Genomic DNA, 19,847 nt, shown 5'->3' with positions numbered 1-19,847 from the left:
TTTTCTAAATTTTCATATAAAATATAATAAACAATTCAATTTTTCAAGTCTCAAAATAATAATAATATTAAAAATTAATATTTTAATAATATTTTATTTGACTCATCTAAAATCATCTCATCTCATTTCATCTTATTATCTAAACGAGCTATATCCACTGTCCACGCTGACTTGGAAAACAAAAAAAAAAACAATCCAACGATTGAAGAGGCAAATCTAAAGTAACTACAATGGACTTGACCTTATTCTATGATAACAGAGAAGTCTGACTCTACCGTCCCAAGTTCCATCTCACAATCCACCAACTCCGACACACTCCTCACAAGACAAAACATAATCTCTTCAGCCGCACCGCACCGCACAGTCTTTAGTCGAAAAAGTTTCCAAACGAGGTTTCCGATGTCATCTTCGTGGAATTCAAAGGCCGCGCTAACTTAATCGACAAAGCAGCATTGGAGTGTGGTGACTCTTAACTCTGGTAAGTATAACGCAATTGCTTGATTCATTTTGAGTTGGATGGATCCGTTGTCTCTTTGGCTGCTGAGATATCATAGGATATGTGTCGTCAATGTAAGCTTTTTATGTGATAATCTAAGATTGAAATGGTGTGGCTGTTGTTGTTGGATTGCGCTTCTTTTTGTTCTTTTTTTTTTTTTTTGTGGGGGGGGGAGGGTGTTGGTTTGATAGAGCCTAATCTACGTCTTATTTTTATTTTGTTCTAGTTTTCTGATCCAACCGGGTGACCGAAGAGGGTTTCTGAAAAACTGGATAGCTGAGGAGTTCTATGGTGAAACTGGGTTGAATTTGTTGGATTGTGTTTTATATAGAGCACGTATGATGTTGTCAAAACTTGAGTCTGGAAAAGATAGTGATGCCGGAAATTCCAGTAATGCTCAGTTATTGCGTGACATTGAGGAAATAAGCAGAGCCCTTTATTTGCATAAAACCACTACAGAGGATTTGCGTCCCCCATCCCAAGTTCGATCCCAATCAGCTGGAAAAATGCGTTTGCTGGAATCGAAATCAAGCTCAAACCCAAAGCTTCCTAGGGATGACCTGTTGTTGTATAGGGACAAGAAATCATCATTATCATGGAATTGGAAGAAGCCATTGAAAGGCCTGACTCATATTGGGAATCGAAAATTCAGTTGCTGTTTCTACCTCTATGTCCATTCAATAGAAGGGTTGCCTACGAGTTTTGATGGCTTTAATTTATGCGTGAATTGGAAAAGGAAGGATGAGGTCTTACGGACCCATCCGTCGAGGGTTTGTCAGGGAATGGTTGAAATTAATGAGACTCTGATGCATAGATGTTCTGTGTATGGTAGTAAAAGTGGGGCTCACCATTCGGCGAAGTATGATGCCAAGCTTTCCTTGATCAGTGTTTCTGTAATTGGGATGGCAGGGCTTGATATTGGGAAGCACTGGGTTGATCTCACAAGGCTTTTACCACTTACTATGGAAGAGTTAGAGGGGAGAAAATTTCTGGTAAATGGATGACAAGCTTTAAGCTCAAAGGCAAGGCTGATGGTGCTAGTCTCAGTGTTAGTTTTGGGTATTCAGTCATGGCAGATTACGTCATGAAAATGAGTGATAGTATGAATGTTTCAAAGCATATAAACTTTGGATTGAACAGATCAAAAACCATGGAAAACAGTGTAGGTTTCCTTTCGGGTAATAATGGTATGCTCCCTCAGGCTGGGAGCCTTCGAAATAATTTGAATGTTACATCTGTGTTGTCGTTGCAGTCTATTGATCCAGGGTTGGAGCTCTCCACGTCAATAAATTTTCTATATCAGAAACTTGGTGAGGAAAACTTGCTTATTTCAGCAAGGTCAAATTCTGAAGATGTGAAGCCGCTTAAGCTTAAGCGTGATATGGAATCTGAGTTATCTGAAGAAAATAATGGATATGAGTGTGACAACATTGATTTTACCATTATTGAGAGGGGGATAGAAATTCCTGGGCAGGAAGAGTTGCAATCTGATCAAGCCACTGTTCAGACTTTTGATCGGTCTGTGATTGAAACTATCAGTGTGGATGAGGTCATCAAGGATGATGACATATCCATTGATGAGGAGGAGACTAACTGTAATTCAAAGGATGACGTTTTTGGTGATTACTTAAATGAGGTTGTCGTGGAGGACCACAAATATGAGGATAAGAGCTTATCTACCAGAGATTCAACAGTAGGAGAGACAAAATTAGATCTTCATCACCCTTGGAACTCTAAATCAGCAGAATTGGAGCCTCCACCAACTGCATCTGAGTTCCTTGAGGATGAAAATATGATGGAGGTTAAATCAAGTTATGAAGATAAAAAAATTCTCAATAAATCAAGTACCTTAGATGATGATACTAAAACTGTAGCTAGGGATTTCTTAAAGTTACTGGGGATCGAACATGGCTCATCTCGCTGGTCGTCCGAAATTGATTCTGAGTCTCCTAGAGAGTGTCTTTTAAGGCAGTTTGAAAATGATTCTCTTGCTTCTAGCAACTTCAATATTTATTTTGATCCAATGGAAGAGCAGTCGGATTTTTCTTTCAGTGATTCACCTTGGTCTACCTTTGGGGAGTGTTTTGAGGACTCTGATTTGTCTTCAATTATTCAAGCTGCTGAAGAGGAGCACAACAGGGATAGACAGTTACCGAGAAATAGAAGGAAGGCCAAAATGCTTGAAGACTTGGAAACCGAAGCCTTGATGAGAGAATGGGGCTTAAATGAGGAGGACTTTAAGAGCTCTCCACAAAATTGCTCTGGTGGATTTGGAAGTCCAATCCAACTAGCCCCCAAAGAGCCACTTGAGTTACCTCCACTTGGAGTAGGCTTGGGTCCATTTGTTTGGACAAAAGGTGGAGGCTTTCTGCGGTCCATGAGTCCCGCACTTTTCAGAAATGCAAAAAATGGTGGGAGCTTAATCGTGCAAGTTTCTAGCCCAGTTGTGCTGCCTGCTGCGATGGGTTTTGATATTATGGAGATATTACAGCATTTGGCATCGATTGGAACTGAAAAGATGTCTTTGCTGACAAATCAATTAATGCCTTTGGTGGATCTTACAGGAAAGATGATAGAAGAGCTAGTGGGGAATGCTACATCTAGCACGGTGGTGCCTGGGAGGTGTGTAAGCACCTTAACTTCATTCATTTAAGAAATTTATATAGTTCTAACTTTCAAATCCTTGGTTGTTTCTATTTTATTTTCTGAAACATAACTAATTTATCGAGTTTCAGTCCCGTGTACTTGGGCTATCCCTATTTCTATCAATAAAATTTGTTTACTGATCAAAACAAATTTATCGAGTTTCTGCTATAGGCAGGCTCTGTTGCAGCATGAATCAGTCTTTTGGCTGGATGCATATGGCGGAGGGGAGGAAGTTAAAGAATGTCCATCTGGTTGGATTTGTCAAAGCTGGAGCTCAGATTTGACCAGTGGTTTGGACCATGTATCTCTAAAAGAACTTGTTCCTTTGGCAATGGATAGGGTTGAAGCCCTCTTAATAGAAGGACTGAGAATACAGACTAACATGTCTGATGAAGAGGTGCCTTCAAGTAAAGATTCTGCTTTTAGCAGGTTTCACAGGTCTGAAGGATCTGCAGTATTGCAACGTCTAGATGTCAGAGGTAGTGGCAGTGATGTTACAAGATTAATGGATATGTCCCTAACATTGGATAATTGGTTGAGGCTGGATGCTGGAATCATTGATGATGAAGATAAAGATAATGAACAAATTTTGGAGATCCTAACAGCCCATCATGCCAAATGCACAGATTTTGTTGATGAGTGGATAACAAGAGACAAAAAATGGGACATAGGATCTGGTCTAAAGCATGGATTGTTGGGGAACAATCTCATAGTTGCTCTCATGCTGCAACTTAGAGATCCCCACCGAAACCATGAACCTGTCGGTCTCCCAATGCTCGCTCTACTTCAAGTGGATAGAATGTTTGTACCTCCAATACAAAGGGTGGATAACATGGTCAGCAACAATAAAGAAGACCCCAGACACGTATTGGAGGGGTTTGGTGACATGAATGCAGTAGAGAAAAATGAAGTCATAGAAGGAAGCAACTCTCAATTCAAAATTGCTGAAGTCCACCTTGCAGGTGTAAGTTCTGGGCCAGGCAAGTGCCAATTTTGGGGTACCGGCACACAGCAACAGTCAGGATCTCGATGGTTGCTTTCCAATGGCATGGCTAAGAGCAATAAGCAACCAGTTTCGAAGTCAAAGGAAATTGTAATATCATCGCCACTAGTGAGGAGCGCAAGGCAGTCAGGGGATATCTTGTGGAGCATCTCATCTGGAGTGCATTGCATGAGAAGTAAGTCAACGAACTCACCTATTCGGAATCCTAATGTCATCTTCCCGGATGAAACTATCAGGTCACATCACTTGCAGCATGCAACTTCTAGCTATTCTTCTTGAAGCTTTTGCAGTTGGTGCGGTACTTTCTTTGTAGAGTGAACACAGGAGACAGCATATGGCATATTAACTTGCCAGTGTGTTGACACATGTTTTCTACACATACAAATAAACGTCACGAATCCATCAAAAAAAAAAAAAAAAACGTCATGAAGCCTTTGAAAAATAAACTAACATCTGTATTCTGACACTGATGCCTGATTTTTTATTTAATACGACGGGCAAGCTCTCTTTAAATCCACTTCTGTGGTGGTAAACTCTAGATATATGCCATCTTATTTAGCTAGAACTATGTGTCAGGTATAGGGAAATTGTTGGTGCAAAATGGAACCAAAAATGTATGAATCAACAATTCATTCTAAATCTGATTCTATTTTTTGTCATTTGATCATTACCTCCGAAAGTGAATAAGATGGGCACATAAGTAGACAGAATCTCAAGATTATATGAGGTTTGATTTTGGCTCCAGATTTGGATGTAAAGGTCTTAAGTTTGCAATTGTTCGAATCAGTCAAGATTAACTTTCACCAAGAAGGCAGGGGATCTCAAGTTGTACTGTTTAGGGAATTTCCATTTGAATCACTTGACATCTGCTCTGCTCGATCATATCTCTAGCCCTTTTAGCTGAAATTTTCTAAGCTACTTCGATCTTCCATTCACCTCAGTAGCTCATCTATTCCTTCATACGGAATGTAGACGTTCATTGATGTGTCTTTTCTTTTTTTTCCTAGTCTTCTTCTTTATCCCTAATGCCCAATTGCATATCATTCATGAATAGTACACCAGTCAATGTTATCTGGTTGTGGAGAACTTTTGGGGTCTGGCCTTCTGGATGAATGTGGCTTCCCTTCATAATGTAACTTTCTCATTCAAGAGATCGAGGAAATGTTGTTCATGAGCTGAGAATTCATGAACAAAAAGAAAAAGAAACAACAACAGTAATACAAATTGTAGTTGGAGGATGAAAAGATGCCTCTATAGAATCTTGAAGCTGGATCTCCAAGCATATCTGAGAATGGGTATGACAAAAAGAAAGATGATTGCTTGAAGAATGCATAGCAAGTTAGATCCAAAAGCCCTAAGAAACAAGCAGTGCCAACTAGTAAGAGTTTTACCAGAAGTACTTTTTGTATGGAGGCTTCCAGCTTTATATATATAATTGAAGTTTCTAGGTACAGGAATGGCCCATTTTAAATGTTGGAAAGGCAGCACTTGGTGCGAAAAAGCTCAATCCCTTCAACTTTAGATGCCATTCCTCCCTAGTATATTTAAATTGCTAGTGCCTACAAACTGACCTGTACAACAAACTTTTATCAGCTTTGAAATTCCCTACACTATGGGAACCCTGTTTAATCCTTTAACATCTCTGCAAATTAATAAATAAAATTTACAATTAACTTGGAGCAGCTTAATCTTTCGGCCTACAAAACTGGACCTGCAAAAGATGTGAATAATTACACGCAAACCAAACTTCCACACCCATTTTGGGACAACCACCAGTGCTTTCTGATCTCAACTTTCTAAATACCTCTCGCTATACCTGCCCTTCGCTTTGCAAATATGAACTTATTGCACCCTTTTACATGTCCTCGTCTGATGTCCTGTTGGACCAGATAATCTCAATCTCAAGCGTTCGAGATGAGCCATCTTTGTTACTGTCATGATTAAGGCTGAATAATCCGCTGTATAGTCCTTCACTCACAACTTTGTCAATTTGGATGGTCACTCTTCCCAGTGTTGTCTGAAAAAAGCCGCCATTCTCTATGAGACATATGAAAGCAACAACTTACCCAAATCCAAAAGGAAAGGAAAGGGAAAAAAAAGTATGAAATCAACACTGCCCAAGAGGGGATTGTGCTCCACATAGTGGCAATCGCAGCTTGCCACATGAAGGTATAAGGGGCACAGTAATATCCAAAGCAATCAAAGGTTACAATAAATTTCTTATGTTTTTTCAGTAGTTCAGGGGACTGCAATGGTGACAGCATTGTGAATGAGTGGCTCAGCCTGATGATAAGGACAGTAACTAATTACCTTCCCAAAAGTATTTTTGCTTTTGCAAATGATGTGGAGCTTTTGTCCCTTTGGAGGTACTTCAAATGCCCATTTGAACCCTTCTTTCCATTCGGGAGAGGTACTGTGGTTCACTACCTGATAACGATAAAGGACCATTTTATTATCTTGCAAGTTGATTGACAGATTAGATCTAATCATTACTTGATATATCAAGCAATGCAGAGTACGAGTTCTGTAACTCTGCAATATGCAAAATATAACCATTGTCAAACTGATCAGAAGAAGAAAATATATCCGAAATAACTTGGAAAGAATCAATATTCCAAAAATATCCTTACGAATTTCATCGACTTTTTTTATCATAATGTTGGATAATCAACTAGCAGTAAGAAATCAAGTTAACCTTTGGAATTCACAGATGCTACAAATTATATATCTTTAGAGCATAATGATTATTTTTTAAAATCTTTTCCAAACCATTGGGGGTTTTAAGTAACACGCTTTGGAAAAAGTCAAATGTCATATGGGAGTAAAGGACATTATGTGTGTGTGTGAGCAAAGAACGTGATTGTGATCTTCATAGGCTTTTAAATAATTATAGACCCATATAACATGACATGAAGAAGATTCAGGAAAACAAGCATAACATCGTACGAGGACTTCTTTGAAAGGAATGAATGGTATGTGTGGATAACATATTTTAATCCCTTCTTGTTAGCTCATATCATAAAACACATAACCTCCCTAAAGTTTAGTTCGAAATATACAGCCTCTTCATGGTCAGGCTCAAAGTGTAAAATCAAAGTGTCTAGTCTGTAACCAATCAATAAAAACCAAGTCTGTAACCAATCCGAAAATGCCATGTCATTAAACATTTTTGCACAGAGAGAGAAATTAGGGAAATAAAGTCCTAGGAGCATAAAACATGAGATCACAAAGATAATGCAAAATACATGTGATGGAAGCATAGCATCCTGGCTGCCCAAGCTCAAGGGTTTTCTGTACTTAGTTTTTATAATCATCAAAAGAATGCATAGTCCCATGAATCTTGCACCCACCTTGGGTCAAACCTCAAACCTCTTTCTTGAATGAGAAGAGGTACCGCAAGACTACCAAGTTATTGGTCTCTAAGCTTTGGCTAGATTAGAGAAAATATAATATAATATAATATAGGAAAATAATAAACTTTAACTTTTTTTACTACTATTTTGCAACTTTATTCCAAATTCAGAATAGTTACATAAAACTGAAATAATTTTTAAGGAATTAGCATAATTATATGAGTTGTAAAATAGGTGTAAAAATACCTTGGTTTGTCTTGGAGGACCATTGCCTATAGTCAATCGGCAAAAGGCATTTGTGCTTCCCATGGTCTGCTTTAGGTTGTTCCCACGCTTAATAGTAACTGTCAAACAGCCCGGTAAGCAGTGCAACAGGCTGTCTGCTCTCTCATGGAAACTTGGTGGGCAGGATTTCATGAGCATTTGCAGGATAGGAATAGCTTCAGCTGCAATCATGGCCTGCGACTTTGCAATATCAATCGGCATTGTTGACCAAGAATGCTTTAACAAGCACAGGGTGTCCAGTACAGATTCCTGAGCTGCCTCGCTACCAGATTTAAGTGCTCCTATTAAATGAGGAATGCATAGAGTAGCAGCTTCAGAGGTATGTAGCTTTGGAAAGTTTGCAAATATCACATTTAGGGTTTTCAAAACCTCTTCATTGATATTTGCTGTGGACCACAATTCTCTTTCTAGTGCAGCTGCAAAACGAGGAAATGACAGAAATCAATTTTAAAGGGATAGAAATGGAAAATTGATAAATTACTCTAATTGAAGATTAAATGCTTCATTTGGGTAGGTTGTTATTTCTGGGCTACTTTTTATATGGTTATACCTGTAGTTAATTTCCATGGTTTGATTAATTCCTCAGACACTGTGTCAAAAGAAAAACAAAATAAAAGAACAATGAACCAAGAAAATTAAAAATTAAAACAGGCCAAACTAGAGTCAGTTTTCACCAATCACATATTAAAGCGTCATGGTAAAGTTCTTTTGAGCTCGAGAACTCTTCTCCATGCCTCAAACATCTGGCCATTTTAACACAACCAAATACTCCAAAATAAGCACAAAGGAGTGGCTCCCAAAGCTGCCCCAGTTGCCTTTTCTATCAAATTTCTAATGCCAACCAAGGTAGATTTTCATGGACTGAACCAGCAAACCCAAAAGAAAGGAAAAGCAAAACTCCATGATTCCCATCCAACTGGACAAATACAGAATAGATTACTGGACATAAAAACTACTCCTCTTGACTGAATTCTAAGATTATAAAATATTTTCTCAATGAATAATCCAGACAAGTTCTATCATGAGGCTACTACTTTAAAGGCATGGTCCTGGGACCAGACCTACTACCAGGATTAGAAAGCATGTTCTAGTTATCTTTGTTAAAGCCTTTCCTCTCCAGAAGTAAATCTTCTGACTCTTTGAGTGATTCCCCTCATAGACAACTCTACAAATTACTTCCCATGTTGAGTTCTTCAAACTCCCGTTGATTACATGATAGACGCCTTCTTAGTTCTACTTTTTTCTTTCGCTTGACAATAAGAACTGTGCCCTGACCTATTTACTCTCTGCATAGGTATTCCACCTTCCAACAGTTTTTTTAGCAAGTTAAAAAATAGAAATCTAAAAGATGCTAGATACTGTATATTTTCAAGGAATGGGCGTATTTTATCCCTGAAGGAAATCATGGTTCTTATTCCTAAACAGGGTCAACCACAAGGAATAAGGGAAAACAAACAGTGATTTTCTAAGGATTGCAGTATAATTTGCTACAAACTACAATCTTAGCCATTAAGAGATTAACCCGTACATCAACTAATAAATGCATATAACTTGATGGAAAAATGAAACTTAAAAATGGGTACTGCCTAGTGACTAAGTTTGTAACATCATATGTTAGCACATTACAATGGAAAAAAAAATATGGGATTTGAGTTTCCAATTGTGAATCACCTGTCAAAGATCTGATGAGCTCATTCGACACATATTCTTGGAGTGTGTGATTAGAAAATAATAATTTGATCAGCAACGCTGCCTGCCCAGAAACTTCTGGATTAGGAGAAAGCAATAATTCCTGAATCACCAATATGCCTCCCGCTTCTGCAACAGCTCGCCTATTGGTTCTGCTGCGCATGACAAAGTTTTGCAATGCACAAATAGCCACCATCTTCATGTCTTCTGTCGGTTGATCTTCAAGCAAGCTTATTAATGCACGACAAGCAGAAACAGAATCACTAGCTCTAGCATGTCCTTCATGTTGTGAGAGGTCCCCAAGAGCAAGAGCTGCAAGAAGCCTGCCAGATTCTGACCTGGTTTGTGGGTCAAGTAGATATTGCGATAAAGGTGCTATTGCATATTTGGAAACCTTCATCTCTCGTACCCTCATATTGTTAAACAGGGCTTCAAGTAATCTTCCAGCTGGTTCTTCACACTGGTGAGATCTTAAAAGGTCCGATAAAGCATCTATGGCACCAGCTTCAGTCATCTGTTCAGCACTTGAAGCATCACTCCTTTCGTGAACAAGTAAGGCATTAAGGGCCACTGTGATCGTGCTCTCCAAAGTTGAGTGCAACATTTTCACGAGAACTACCAGAGGAACTTTAAAGTAATATTCAGTTTTGAAACTCAGAACATTGGAGAGAACCAAAGCAGCTGACTCCCATAATAAATGAGGTGGCTGAGGGTCATCTTGAATTATAACCTTTGCAAGCTCAAAAATTCCTCCAGCATCAGCAACTGCCTTTGGCCAAGTTGTGGATATCTTTTCCAATGCTTTTACTGCTGTTTGCTGTAAGTTCAATATACCAATTCCCGCAAGCTGCACAAGAGGCACAACTGCATTTTTTGTCGTAATATCTTGCTGAAAGTGTTCCTGAGCAAGAAGATGAGCAAGCAACTCTGTGCCAAGCTGCTGGATGGCTTGAGATGGGGACTCCAGGAATGAAATCAGAGGCTCAATGACTTGACTAGGGGTAAGTTCTAAAGTTGCGAGGCTCTGGGGCTTCTCCAAAATATTTACAAGTGCTTGCAAGGAACTGTGCTGGCCCCACAAGTCAAAATCAGGACGAAGTAAAACCAGGAAAAGGGGTTCTACAATTTTTGCAGCAGCTGTGCCTCTAGCAATTGCATTGCTATTTGTTAAAATGCGAAATAGCTCTGCAATAGAGGAGCATAATAAACTGGGTGCGAGAGGGAGTAGCTCAAGACAATTATCGATAATGCCAGCTTTGACCATATCCAACTTAAGAGGAGTCCGGTCTTTTCCCAACTTTATGAGAGCACAGATGCTAGCCTCAATAAGCCGATGGTTTGTTCCAGAAACTAAGCCAACAAGGAGATCTACGACATTGTAAGCTGCTGCAAGCTCCACCTGCTGTTCATCATCCAACAATCTTTCAAAAGCACAAACTGCAGATTCTACTGCTGTAATTGAATCAGACTGCATGAGCAATACAAGAGGTTGTATGCATTCAGAGGTAATTGGATTTTCTCTGAATTTAGTATTTCCAAAAAGAACAGAACAGAGTTGTGCAGCATTTCCCTTCAATTCTAAGGATGAGGAAGATGATAATACTTTTTGCAAACTCTCTACTGGGTTTCCTTCAACATCAGTCAACAGGGTTGCTTTAGAAGGACTTCCTGAAGTCAGCTTTATCAAGGCAACAAGAGCAGCCTCTTGCTCACTCGCTGATGCAGCATTAAGCATGTCAACCAATGGCTGAACAGCCTGCCAGGCTAATTCGGTATCTCTGATGTTCTCGGCATCAAAAAGCTCATGGAGAGCCCTTGCAGCACTGAATCTAGCACTTCTTGACCCCAGCCGCAGAACAGCTATGAGTTGATTTAAGGAACTAGCTGATGCTTCATATCGAATAAGATCAGGATTGCTAAACAATATTCTCAGTAGTTCAGATATAGTGGCCTCCATTGAGTCTTGAGGGCTCAAAGATAGATACTTCGTCAGAGCATCCAGACCTCCAGCTTCAGCCATAATTAATTTGTTTGTATCACTTCCATCTGCAATGCAGGTCAATAGCTGAACAGCTATGGGAGGGGCACCTGGTCTATCTGGAATTGGTCTCAAGAGATCCACCAACAAAGGTATAGATTTGCGTGCAGTTGACCCAAATCGTACATCTTCTATTTCAAAAAGATGTTCCAGTACAACTTGTTCAGGGTTTCTTACTAGAAAAAATTCTTCTGATAAAGCAACAAGAGTCGGTATATCTGACTCTATGTACCCAATTAGGGTTATTAACCCAGCAACAGCACCTGAGTTGGCAATGGCAAGATTTATTCCCTTGTTTGCATGACAAACAAGACTGGCCATTGCCTGGGCAGCAAAGAACCTATCAATTACTTCGTCAGATCTCAGAAGAAGAGCAAATGAAGGTATGATGCGCATAGTTGCAGGAGACAAAACAACATTTGGGTCCTGGAACAAAATAGCCAGGAGCAGGGAACTAATCCATATACCTTCTGCATCCTCATATTCTGCCTGCCAATGAAGTTTCTTGGTAGGTTCAGCCACGAAAGCCTTCTCAAACAATATTTAGCATGTATTAACTATGCAATAAAAGCTCAAAAACTGTTGAAAAGAATCAGAAACTAATACTTCTAATCTGAGACATGCATGATTCTGGAAGGAACAAATTTGCCTCAGGCAATAATTCTTTTTGTTACATCTTAGACTCATTTTTCAAGGTTCTAATTCCATTACTATAATAAACCTATTAAACATATGCTATTCCCTAAGTGATGCAGGGATATAGTCATAGGGCCCATCGATTACTTTTCAACATGCAAAGTACATGCAATTGGCCACTAGTTTGGATAAGGCATACGGTGAAAAAAGGATTAAAATGCTACAGAAGTTGTATGATAAAAGTTCTATTTGGTCCATTATTTGGTGCAACACTGTAAAGTCTCAGGCTACAAAATGCAAGTTGGAGAATCAAATCTTGAAAGCAGCCACTTCACGCAAAAGATGTTGAAGGATAGGATCACATACAAGACACCTTCCCCAACCACCACCATTGCCCCCACCCCCACCCAAAAAAGAATCCACATAAGAGGGACCAGTAACCCTTTTATTCAAGCAGAGTGATAGATAGAAATCATCAGCATCTATTTTGGTAAGATTCAATACGATTATATCTCACTTTTTAAAGATCTTATCAACTCATGCCAAACGTATTTTTTTATAGCGCAAATCACTGGCTGGTTACAGGTTTAACAGACCTCATCCCATAGAATAGTAAAGTCCCAAAAGAGAGAGTAAAACAAAAGGCACCCTAGTGCCTCTGGTGAGAGAGAAGACAGAGCACCAAACCAATTGAATATAAATTAGGATATACCTGTGGATTGGAAGTATAGCTTGAAAGCTTCTCAAAGAGAGCCTCAATTCCACCAGCCTCCATTACAATGAGTTTGTTGTTAGCATGGAAGGAAGCAATTATTGATAGCAACCACAAGGCAACAGTACCCCCCAAGACAGCAGCTGGATCAGGAACATCAAACCCATCTCCTTCCTGGAATGCAGTTCTTTCCATAAATCCTCTAGGAGTTTGAACTTCTATTTCCAAAGATGAACAATTAGAATTGACCTTCACCATTTCCACTAAAGCATGTATAAGTGATTTTAAATATCTGGATACATCCAGTGCTTCCATTGACTGCTGTTTGTGTTCTTTTAGAGCACAAATGAGCAATGCACACCCTCCGACTCTCACTTCTAAACTGGATGAGTTCATTATCCTGTTAGCTAGTGAACCAATGGTTCTTGGTCTTGCAACCAACAAATCACCCATCACAACTGGTTGGTCCACACAAAGCCTAGACAAAATTTCTATTGCCTTGTCTTGCACAGGAGCATGCCCCTCAGCCAGACAGTGGACAAGAGTCTCTAAGCTTGAGGGAACTTCGGCAAGGACAGACCATGGAGGGTAAGTGAGGTGCACACCTTGTTTTGTCCTAGCCAAGAGTGCAACTACTTCTAAAGCATCAGTACCATCCATATCCATTGCATTTAAAGAGTCAACAAGTGCTAGAACAGCAGAGCGACACTGAGCATTTCCGGTGAGTACATCACCCACTGGAAAATGCTTCAGCAATTGATGGAGAGCACGTGAAGCATTCTGCTTACCTTGTGAAGTTCCTTCTCCAAGTACTTTTGTCAAAGCCGAAACAATATCTTCTGCCAGGGCTTCTGCAGCAATATGGGAATCAGAGAGAAGATTAGCCAGCGCAGCAACTGCAGTTTCAGCAGCATCAATAGAAGAAGTTTTAGCCAACTTGATTAGAGGCTTCACATCCCCCTCAGCAAGATAAGACATCCTGTTTGTAGTTTTAGTCTTAGTTGGACGGGACAGAGCACCCAATGCCCGAGCTGACTGTGTTGCAACAACTTGAGTTTTGCTGGTTAGAAGCTTCATGCAAGGATGAACAATCTCATCAGTTGCAAGATTATCACAAATATCTTGTCTTATACTGAACAGATCAGCTAGGACGGAAGCTGCATACTCTTGCGACTCTTCATTTGTTGAGTTAAGAACCTCGACAAGAGACCTCAGACCTTTGTTTGCTGCAGAACCCTTATGCACAAGATCCTCATGTGATGCCATTATGAGTACATGGCCCAAAACTCTAATTGTATGGGCCTTTGAGCTAGGAGAATCTCCAAGGAGTAAAGCCAGTAACTGATTAATGGTAGCAGAATCAGCTGTTCGGATAAGCTTTGTAAGTGCCAAAGCAGAGGCTTCTTGCCCTCTTGATCCACCACTTTTTAGAAGCCATAAGAATGCTGGGATTGCTCCAGCACTTTCAACACAAGCACGAATGTCCTCACTGTGACAGCACAAGTTCCACAGAACATGAGCCGCATCCTCTTTTGCCTTCTGAGATCCTATCTCTAACAACTGCACCAGGGGAGGAATCCCTCCAGCAGCTGTGATGGCCCACTTGCTGTCATCAACTTGGTCAGTTGAGATTGCAAGCAATTGAACAGCATATTCTTGATGCTGCTCACTGGATAACACCAGCAACGATATCAGTAACTGAATTCCTTCTCTCTTTCCAATTGCTTGCCAGATGCCTACCCCATCACAGCATAAGCTTGTCAAAGACAGTATCAAATACTCTTGCACATCACCAGTAGCCATCGTTATGAGTCCAGTAAGAACCTTCTTTGCTTCTGCATGACTTGCCCATCTTGAGAGATAGACATTGCCGTACAGGCTAGCCATAGCCTCAAGGACACGCTCTTGGACCAGCTTATTATCTCGAGGCTTTAGTAGCATTACAAGAATATCTTCTATCTGTGTCACATCAAGAGGTTCTTCATTCACATCAGAGTTGTGCTCAAAGACCATCAGAGCGTAGGCAAGTGCTCCAACTATATCAGCAACTGGTGCAGCCAGGCGAGGGGACTGTGAAAGTTCCCCAAGATATAGTATTAAAGCAGACGTCCCACCACAGATATTTGCTAAAGCTCGCGTTGCATGCCCCTGTAAAGCCTGACCACACTCACCTTGCATACCCTCTTTAGAAGGAGCAACTACAGCTCCAATAAGAACCGAAAGACCATTATCATCAACAATTGCTTTCTTTGCCCTGGTTAATTTGAAAGAAAGAGCCTCTAAAGCATCTGCAGCACTAGCACGGACAGAAATATCATTTTCCTGGCTTACGAGACGAAGCAAAGCTTTGACAGCTCCAGAATCTATTACTTTTGGGATGCTATCACTGAAAGCCAACATCAGGCGGGCCAACAGAGAAGCTGCATTTGATTGAGAAGCAGCATTATCCGAAGAAAGAAGACCCACGATGATATCTACTCCTCCAGCCTCAAGTGTTGCTCTCCAGTAACCATCCTTATCACCACAAAGATTTCTCAAAGCCCCAGTAACAAATCCCTCAACCACTTTGTCCTGCCTGTTCTTTGGATTGAGTTGGTCCCACAAGGTTGGTACGACACCTTCTGTCACAAATATTTTCATACCAACAAGATCATCTGAAAGCCCACCAGAGGAAACTTCATATAGAGCCTCTGCTGCTGCCTTCCTAGCCTCAATTGATTCAGACTTCAAGAGTGAGAGTAATGGGGGGATGCACCCACCTAGAAGCACCTTTAACCGTAATTCATCATCTTTGCATAGAAGACTAAGAGTTGCAGCAACATTAACTTTTGCTACAGAGGTGCCACTCCTGAGGATGCTTATGAATAATGGCATTGCTTGGCCATGGGAACCAATTAGTGTCCTTGCATCCTTTCTTGCTCTAGCAATACCTAGCAAACGTGCTGTAATAAGTTCTTTCTCATGTTGTGAGGACATGTTGGCATGCAGTTGCTCAATAAAATGAGCAACGGTAGCCATAGTGCATTCTGAATCATCCATAGCTTCTGTTCCATTTAATTCCCTGGATGGTAATGAGAAAATACGGTATTCAAAATGAGAGTGTAATACAAAAAACTTATAGCATCTAACACATCATGGCCATAAATGAACCATTGCTTTGAACTTTTAAAAGGGAATTGTACTTGGCTACGCTTATTGATATTATAGATTTTCACCTATCAGGAAAAAAAAAAAAAATTAAATGGGAATCCTAAACAAATTATGATGATAAGTACGCATAGCTATTAAAAGCGAGAAGCTTATTTGTAATTTCTTTTTTTTTTTTCAATTTATTGTTGATAAAGGCATGCAACAAATTCACTTTCTATGACATGAAAAAGAGGTATCAATTACCAAGAGAGAGAGTAAGAGAGATGTTAACCTGCGCCGGGAAATAGAAGAAGATATGAACTCTCGTGGTTCAGGGGAGGGAGACTTCGACATTTGCACCAAAACACTACTTTAGCTCTCTTGGGCCACCTGCAAGTCAAACTAACCAATCAGTACTACTAAATTAAGGGATCGTAGATAGGACAATACTAATATGCTTAAACGAGAAGTCTTCAGAAGCAAGATAAATGTTCAAGAGGAAGAGTGCTATTTGTGTGTCTGTAAATATCAGTTTCTGACGAATCCGATTGATAGTTGTATTAAGGGGAACAGTTGAACCCTGGAAGCATCCCAGATGTACAGTTCAGCCCTAACAGTGTAATAAGACATTCAATATTTAACTTAAGATTATAGTCATATCATATACCTAAAAAGGTTGTATCCTAACAGTGAAGATGTGTCTGATGCTTATTCAAGAGTATCAGCTAAGTCTAACTATTTAAGCAGATTTCACAATTTTCATTTTCAATTACAGACACATTTAAAAAAATTAAAAAATCAACTGTTTCCAGTCTTCAGAACAAAGTATTCTCAGGCTATTACAAAGTTGCAAATCTGAATTCCAAACACCGCCCAACATGCAGATCTTTGACTGACAATTTAAAGGGGAGAGGGATTTGAGAACTATTTCCTATGGGCTTTTCAAGTTCAAATTACGGGAGCAAGGAAAAAGGAGAAGGAAAAAAAAAAAAGCATTTTTTTTCCCAGTAGCACAATTTGATTACAGCACCTCGTAACATCTAAAATTTTGGTAAGCACTCGCAAAGCAGAAGCCACTTCAACCCACCTTTTACAACATCAAATTCTTGTCCACCACTGATCCAAAGAAAAAAACTTAAAGAGAATTACCAAAACATTATCACAAACCAAATTCTAAACACGACAAACAACAAATCATCCAAATATATACATATAAGATATATAAAAATGACAGCCATCCAAAAATTGACAACATCCATTAAGAATCAAAAATCGCGCAAAAGAACGTACCTCGCCGTATACAGCAAATGCCCAAGAACTCCCTCCTTGTCACTTCCCGGAAACCCAACTTCTCCGCCTGAGAAGCATCAACACCTCAATTCCTCTCCATCCAATCCAAATTCGCAGGGAGTTCGAAACAAATTCTGCTTAAAAACAATGCAAATAGTGCACGGAAAGCACACAGTGTCAGCTTCCACAACAGCCTTCGAATCAAACCCAATTAACAATGACAAAAGTAGCGATCATGGTTTGTATCAAATTCAGATCTTCACGCACATATAGTATAATCAAATGATTAAATATTGACAAAAATGAATAAAAAATTGCGAAACAGTACAGATATCAGATCGAAGAGAGCATCACAGAATCTAGGGCAAGAGAAACGTCCTTTTCAATCCGTCATCCAACCAAATTATACTTGGAAAAAGAAAAATGTACCCAAAAAATGAACACAAAAATAAAAAAGAAAAAGAAAAGAAGAAGCTACCTGGGAATTCACAGAACGACAAATACCCAAACGAGAGAGCTACGTCAATGGAGATAGAAGCAGAGCTAGCATGTCAGTGATGACTGTGAGACAGACAGACAGACAGAGAGAGAGAGAGTCCTTTCGCGGCCTTCCCATCCCATGTGTGCATGTCCGTCTTTTTCTTTCTTTCTTTTTCTGAAAAAATAAATAGTACGATATATTTTTTTTCATTTTCTCATATTTCTTATTGGCTGAAGACTAGAGGGCCCCAATCGCCGATACATACTGTGATAAGGTAATCCTGTTTTCTGGTGATTCGTGCATTTTCTGGCTTTTTGTCCGTTAATATATATATTTTTTCAACTCCCTGCTTTCATGTTCATCATCAGAGATTCAGACCCGTTTGGGTAAGCAATTTAAATAAAACAAAATAAAATGAGATATTTTATTAAAAATTAAATAAAAATTTATTTTTTAATATTATTTTTATTTTAAAATTAAAAAAAATTAAATTATTTATTATATTTTATATAAAAATTTAAAAAAATTGTAATAATTATATAAAATAAAATGATATGAGATAATTTAATTTTGTGTAACAAAATTAACTGATAAGTAAGTTATAACATAAATAAATAAATTTAATAATCTTTATTTTTCTCAAAATAAATTTTATAGATAATATTAGTTTTCAATAAATGTTGGAGGATACAATTCATCTGTCCATCCCGATTTCATATTAAAATCTTACAATTTGGATAATATTTTCGATAATTTTTACTCATATATAATACCCAATTTTAGAAAACTAGATAAATTCTTATAAGATTTTCTTTTTGACATTCAGTATAAATGGAAATGATTTATATAGTTTTAAATATGTAAGTTCTATGCATTCATTAAAAAAAAAAAGCTAGTAAATCTTAGGCTCGCATGAAAAAATTTATTTTTTGATAATAAACTATACCTTTTTTTAAAATGAATGTGCGTAATTTGTGAATCCTAAAACTATATCTAATATTATTCTCTAGTGTAAAATATTATTATACTTTCTAACCAATTATTTACCAAAAAAAGAAGGTTGGGTGAAATTGTTTGCAATCATATTTTCATTTAGAGTTAAGAAGATTGAAGTATGAGATAAAGATTGAAATATGAGATAAAGATTTGCGTTTTCAATGGATCTATCCCCACAAAGAGTGGAACACTAGTAAATCTCGTGCATGTGTTAATGCCACATTGTGACTTTTTCTATGTGGAAAAATAAGCATAAAAACATGGTAGTATTTGCTATTTTGAAAACTTATGAATAATCATAGGAAAAAAAGTGTTGTCATCTATACTACTCTTTTTTTTTTTTTTTTTTTTTACTGTAAGGTATTGTATATTATCATTCATCAGATGTATCAATATGTACAAAGTTCATCGTATGCATATTCTCTACAGACTTCCATTCGAGTTTGGACATTCCTCAATCCAAACAACCTATTCTACCCTAAACAGAGCAACTCTTGCCAATTTATGAGCCACTTCATTTCCCTCTCTGTAAACATGTTGAATCTTTCATCCTTTCCTAGCATTCAAAAACTTCTAATAAGTTCCCATACTACGAGCAGTCATTCTCCTTACATCTCACTACCTTTGTCACAGCTTGGGCATCCCCTTCAAAAACTACATCAGTAATGTTTAGTTCAGAACATAGCCCCATAGCTCTCCATAGTGCCAACATTTCTGCAACCACTGGGTTGGAGACTCCTCATCTGCTCATGCACAAGGCAACTTGCACTTCCCCCTTAGAGTCTCTGATGATTATACCTGTTTTGATTATGTTTCTCTTCAAGTCTAGAGCTGCATCCCAATTTAGCTTAACACTATTGTCTTCTGGTGCCTTCCACCTAACCTGGTTTCTCATACCCCTTCGAGGTTCAACTGCTATCAAGGATCGGTATTGAGCTTGCTAAAATTCCTCTAAGTTCCTCTTTGCTGACTGCACCAACAAACTTGGACTAACAAAGGACTTCTAAAAAATGAACTTAGTTTTGCGCATCCATATACTTCTCATAGTTACTGCAACTAACTCCAACTTCTCTACTAGTATAGTCTTGGCTAG

At 38.8% G+C, this 19,847-nt stretch overlaps 2 protein-coding genes across 2 annotated transcripts; one reads left to right on the top strand and one right to left on the bottom strand.

Moving 5' to 3' along the window:
• Positions 1-293: 293 nt before the first annotated feature.
• On the top strand, positions 294-4,804 carry LOC121243305 (protein PLASTID MOVEMENT IMPAIRED 1-RELATED 1-like). The gene is given in 4 exon segments (XM_041141403.1): positions 294-478; positions 723-1,474; positions 1,477-3,118; positions 3,314-4,804. Coding segments are annotated over 3 exon segments (3,393 nt in total). The 5' UTR covers positions 294-478; positions 723-834; the 3' UTR covers positions 4,425-4,804.
• Positions 4,805-5,530: 726 nt separating this feature from the next.
• Positions 5,531-17,918, bottom strand: LOC121243304 (protein CELLULOSE SYNTHASE INTERACTIVE 3). The gene is made up of 8 exons (XM_041141402.1): positions 17,756-17,918; positions 17,278-17,411; positions 16,280-16,377; positions 12,859-15,919; positions 9,455-11,999; positions 7,745-8,199; positions 6,456-6,572; positions 5,531-6,162 (listed from the first exon to the last, which is right to left on the bottom strand). Exons 3-8 carry the CDS (start codon positions 16,339-16,341, stop codon positions 6,001-6,003), a joined length of 6,402 nt encoding a protein of 2,133 aa, XP_040997336.1. The 5' UTR covers positions 16,342-16,377; positions 17,278-17,411; positions 17,756-17,918; the 3' UTR covers positions 5,531-6,000.
• Positions 17,919-19,847: the final 1,929 nt, after the last annotated feature.

The sequence above is a fragment of the Juglans microcarpa x Juglans regia genome, chromosome 8D (genome assembly GCF_004785595.1).
Source record: "Juglans microcarpa x Juglans regia isolate MS1-56 chromosome 8D, Jm3101_v1.0, whole genome shotgun sequence".
NCBI lineage: Eukaryota > Viridiplantae > Streptophyta > Magnoliopsida > Fagales > Juglandaceae > Juglans > Juglans microcarpa x Juglans regia.
This window is presented reverse-complemented; position numbering and strand designations above follow the sequence as displayed.

What these genes read in the sequence shown, in the direction of transcription:
- LOC121243304 (XM_041141402.1), bottom strand. Translation starts at nt 16,341, where the DNA reads ATGTCGAAGTCTCCCTCCCCTGAACCACGAGAGTTCATATCTTCTTCT. An exon ending in GTCCTCCAAGACAAACCAAG is followed by an intron (nt 6,573 to 7,744) that starts GTATTTTTACAC and finishes TATCGTTATCAG; the next exon opens with GTAGTGAACCACAGTACCTC. An exon ending in GCAAAAATACTTTTGGGAAG is followed by an intron (nt 6,163 to 6,455) that starts GTAATTAGTTAC and finishes GGCTTTTTTCAG; the next exon opens with ACAACACTGGGAAGAGTGAC.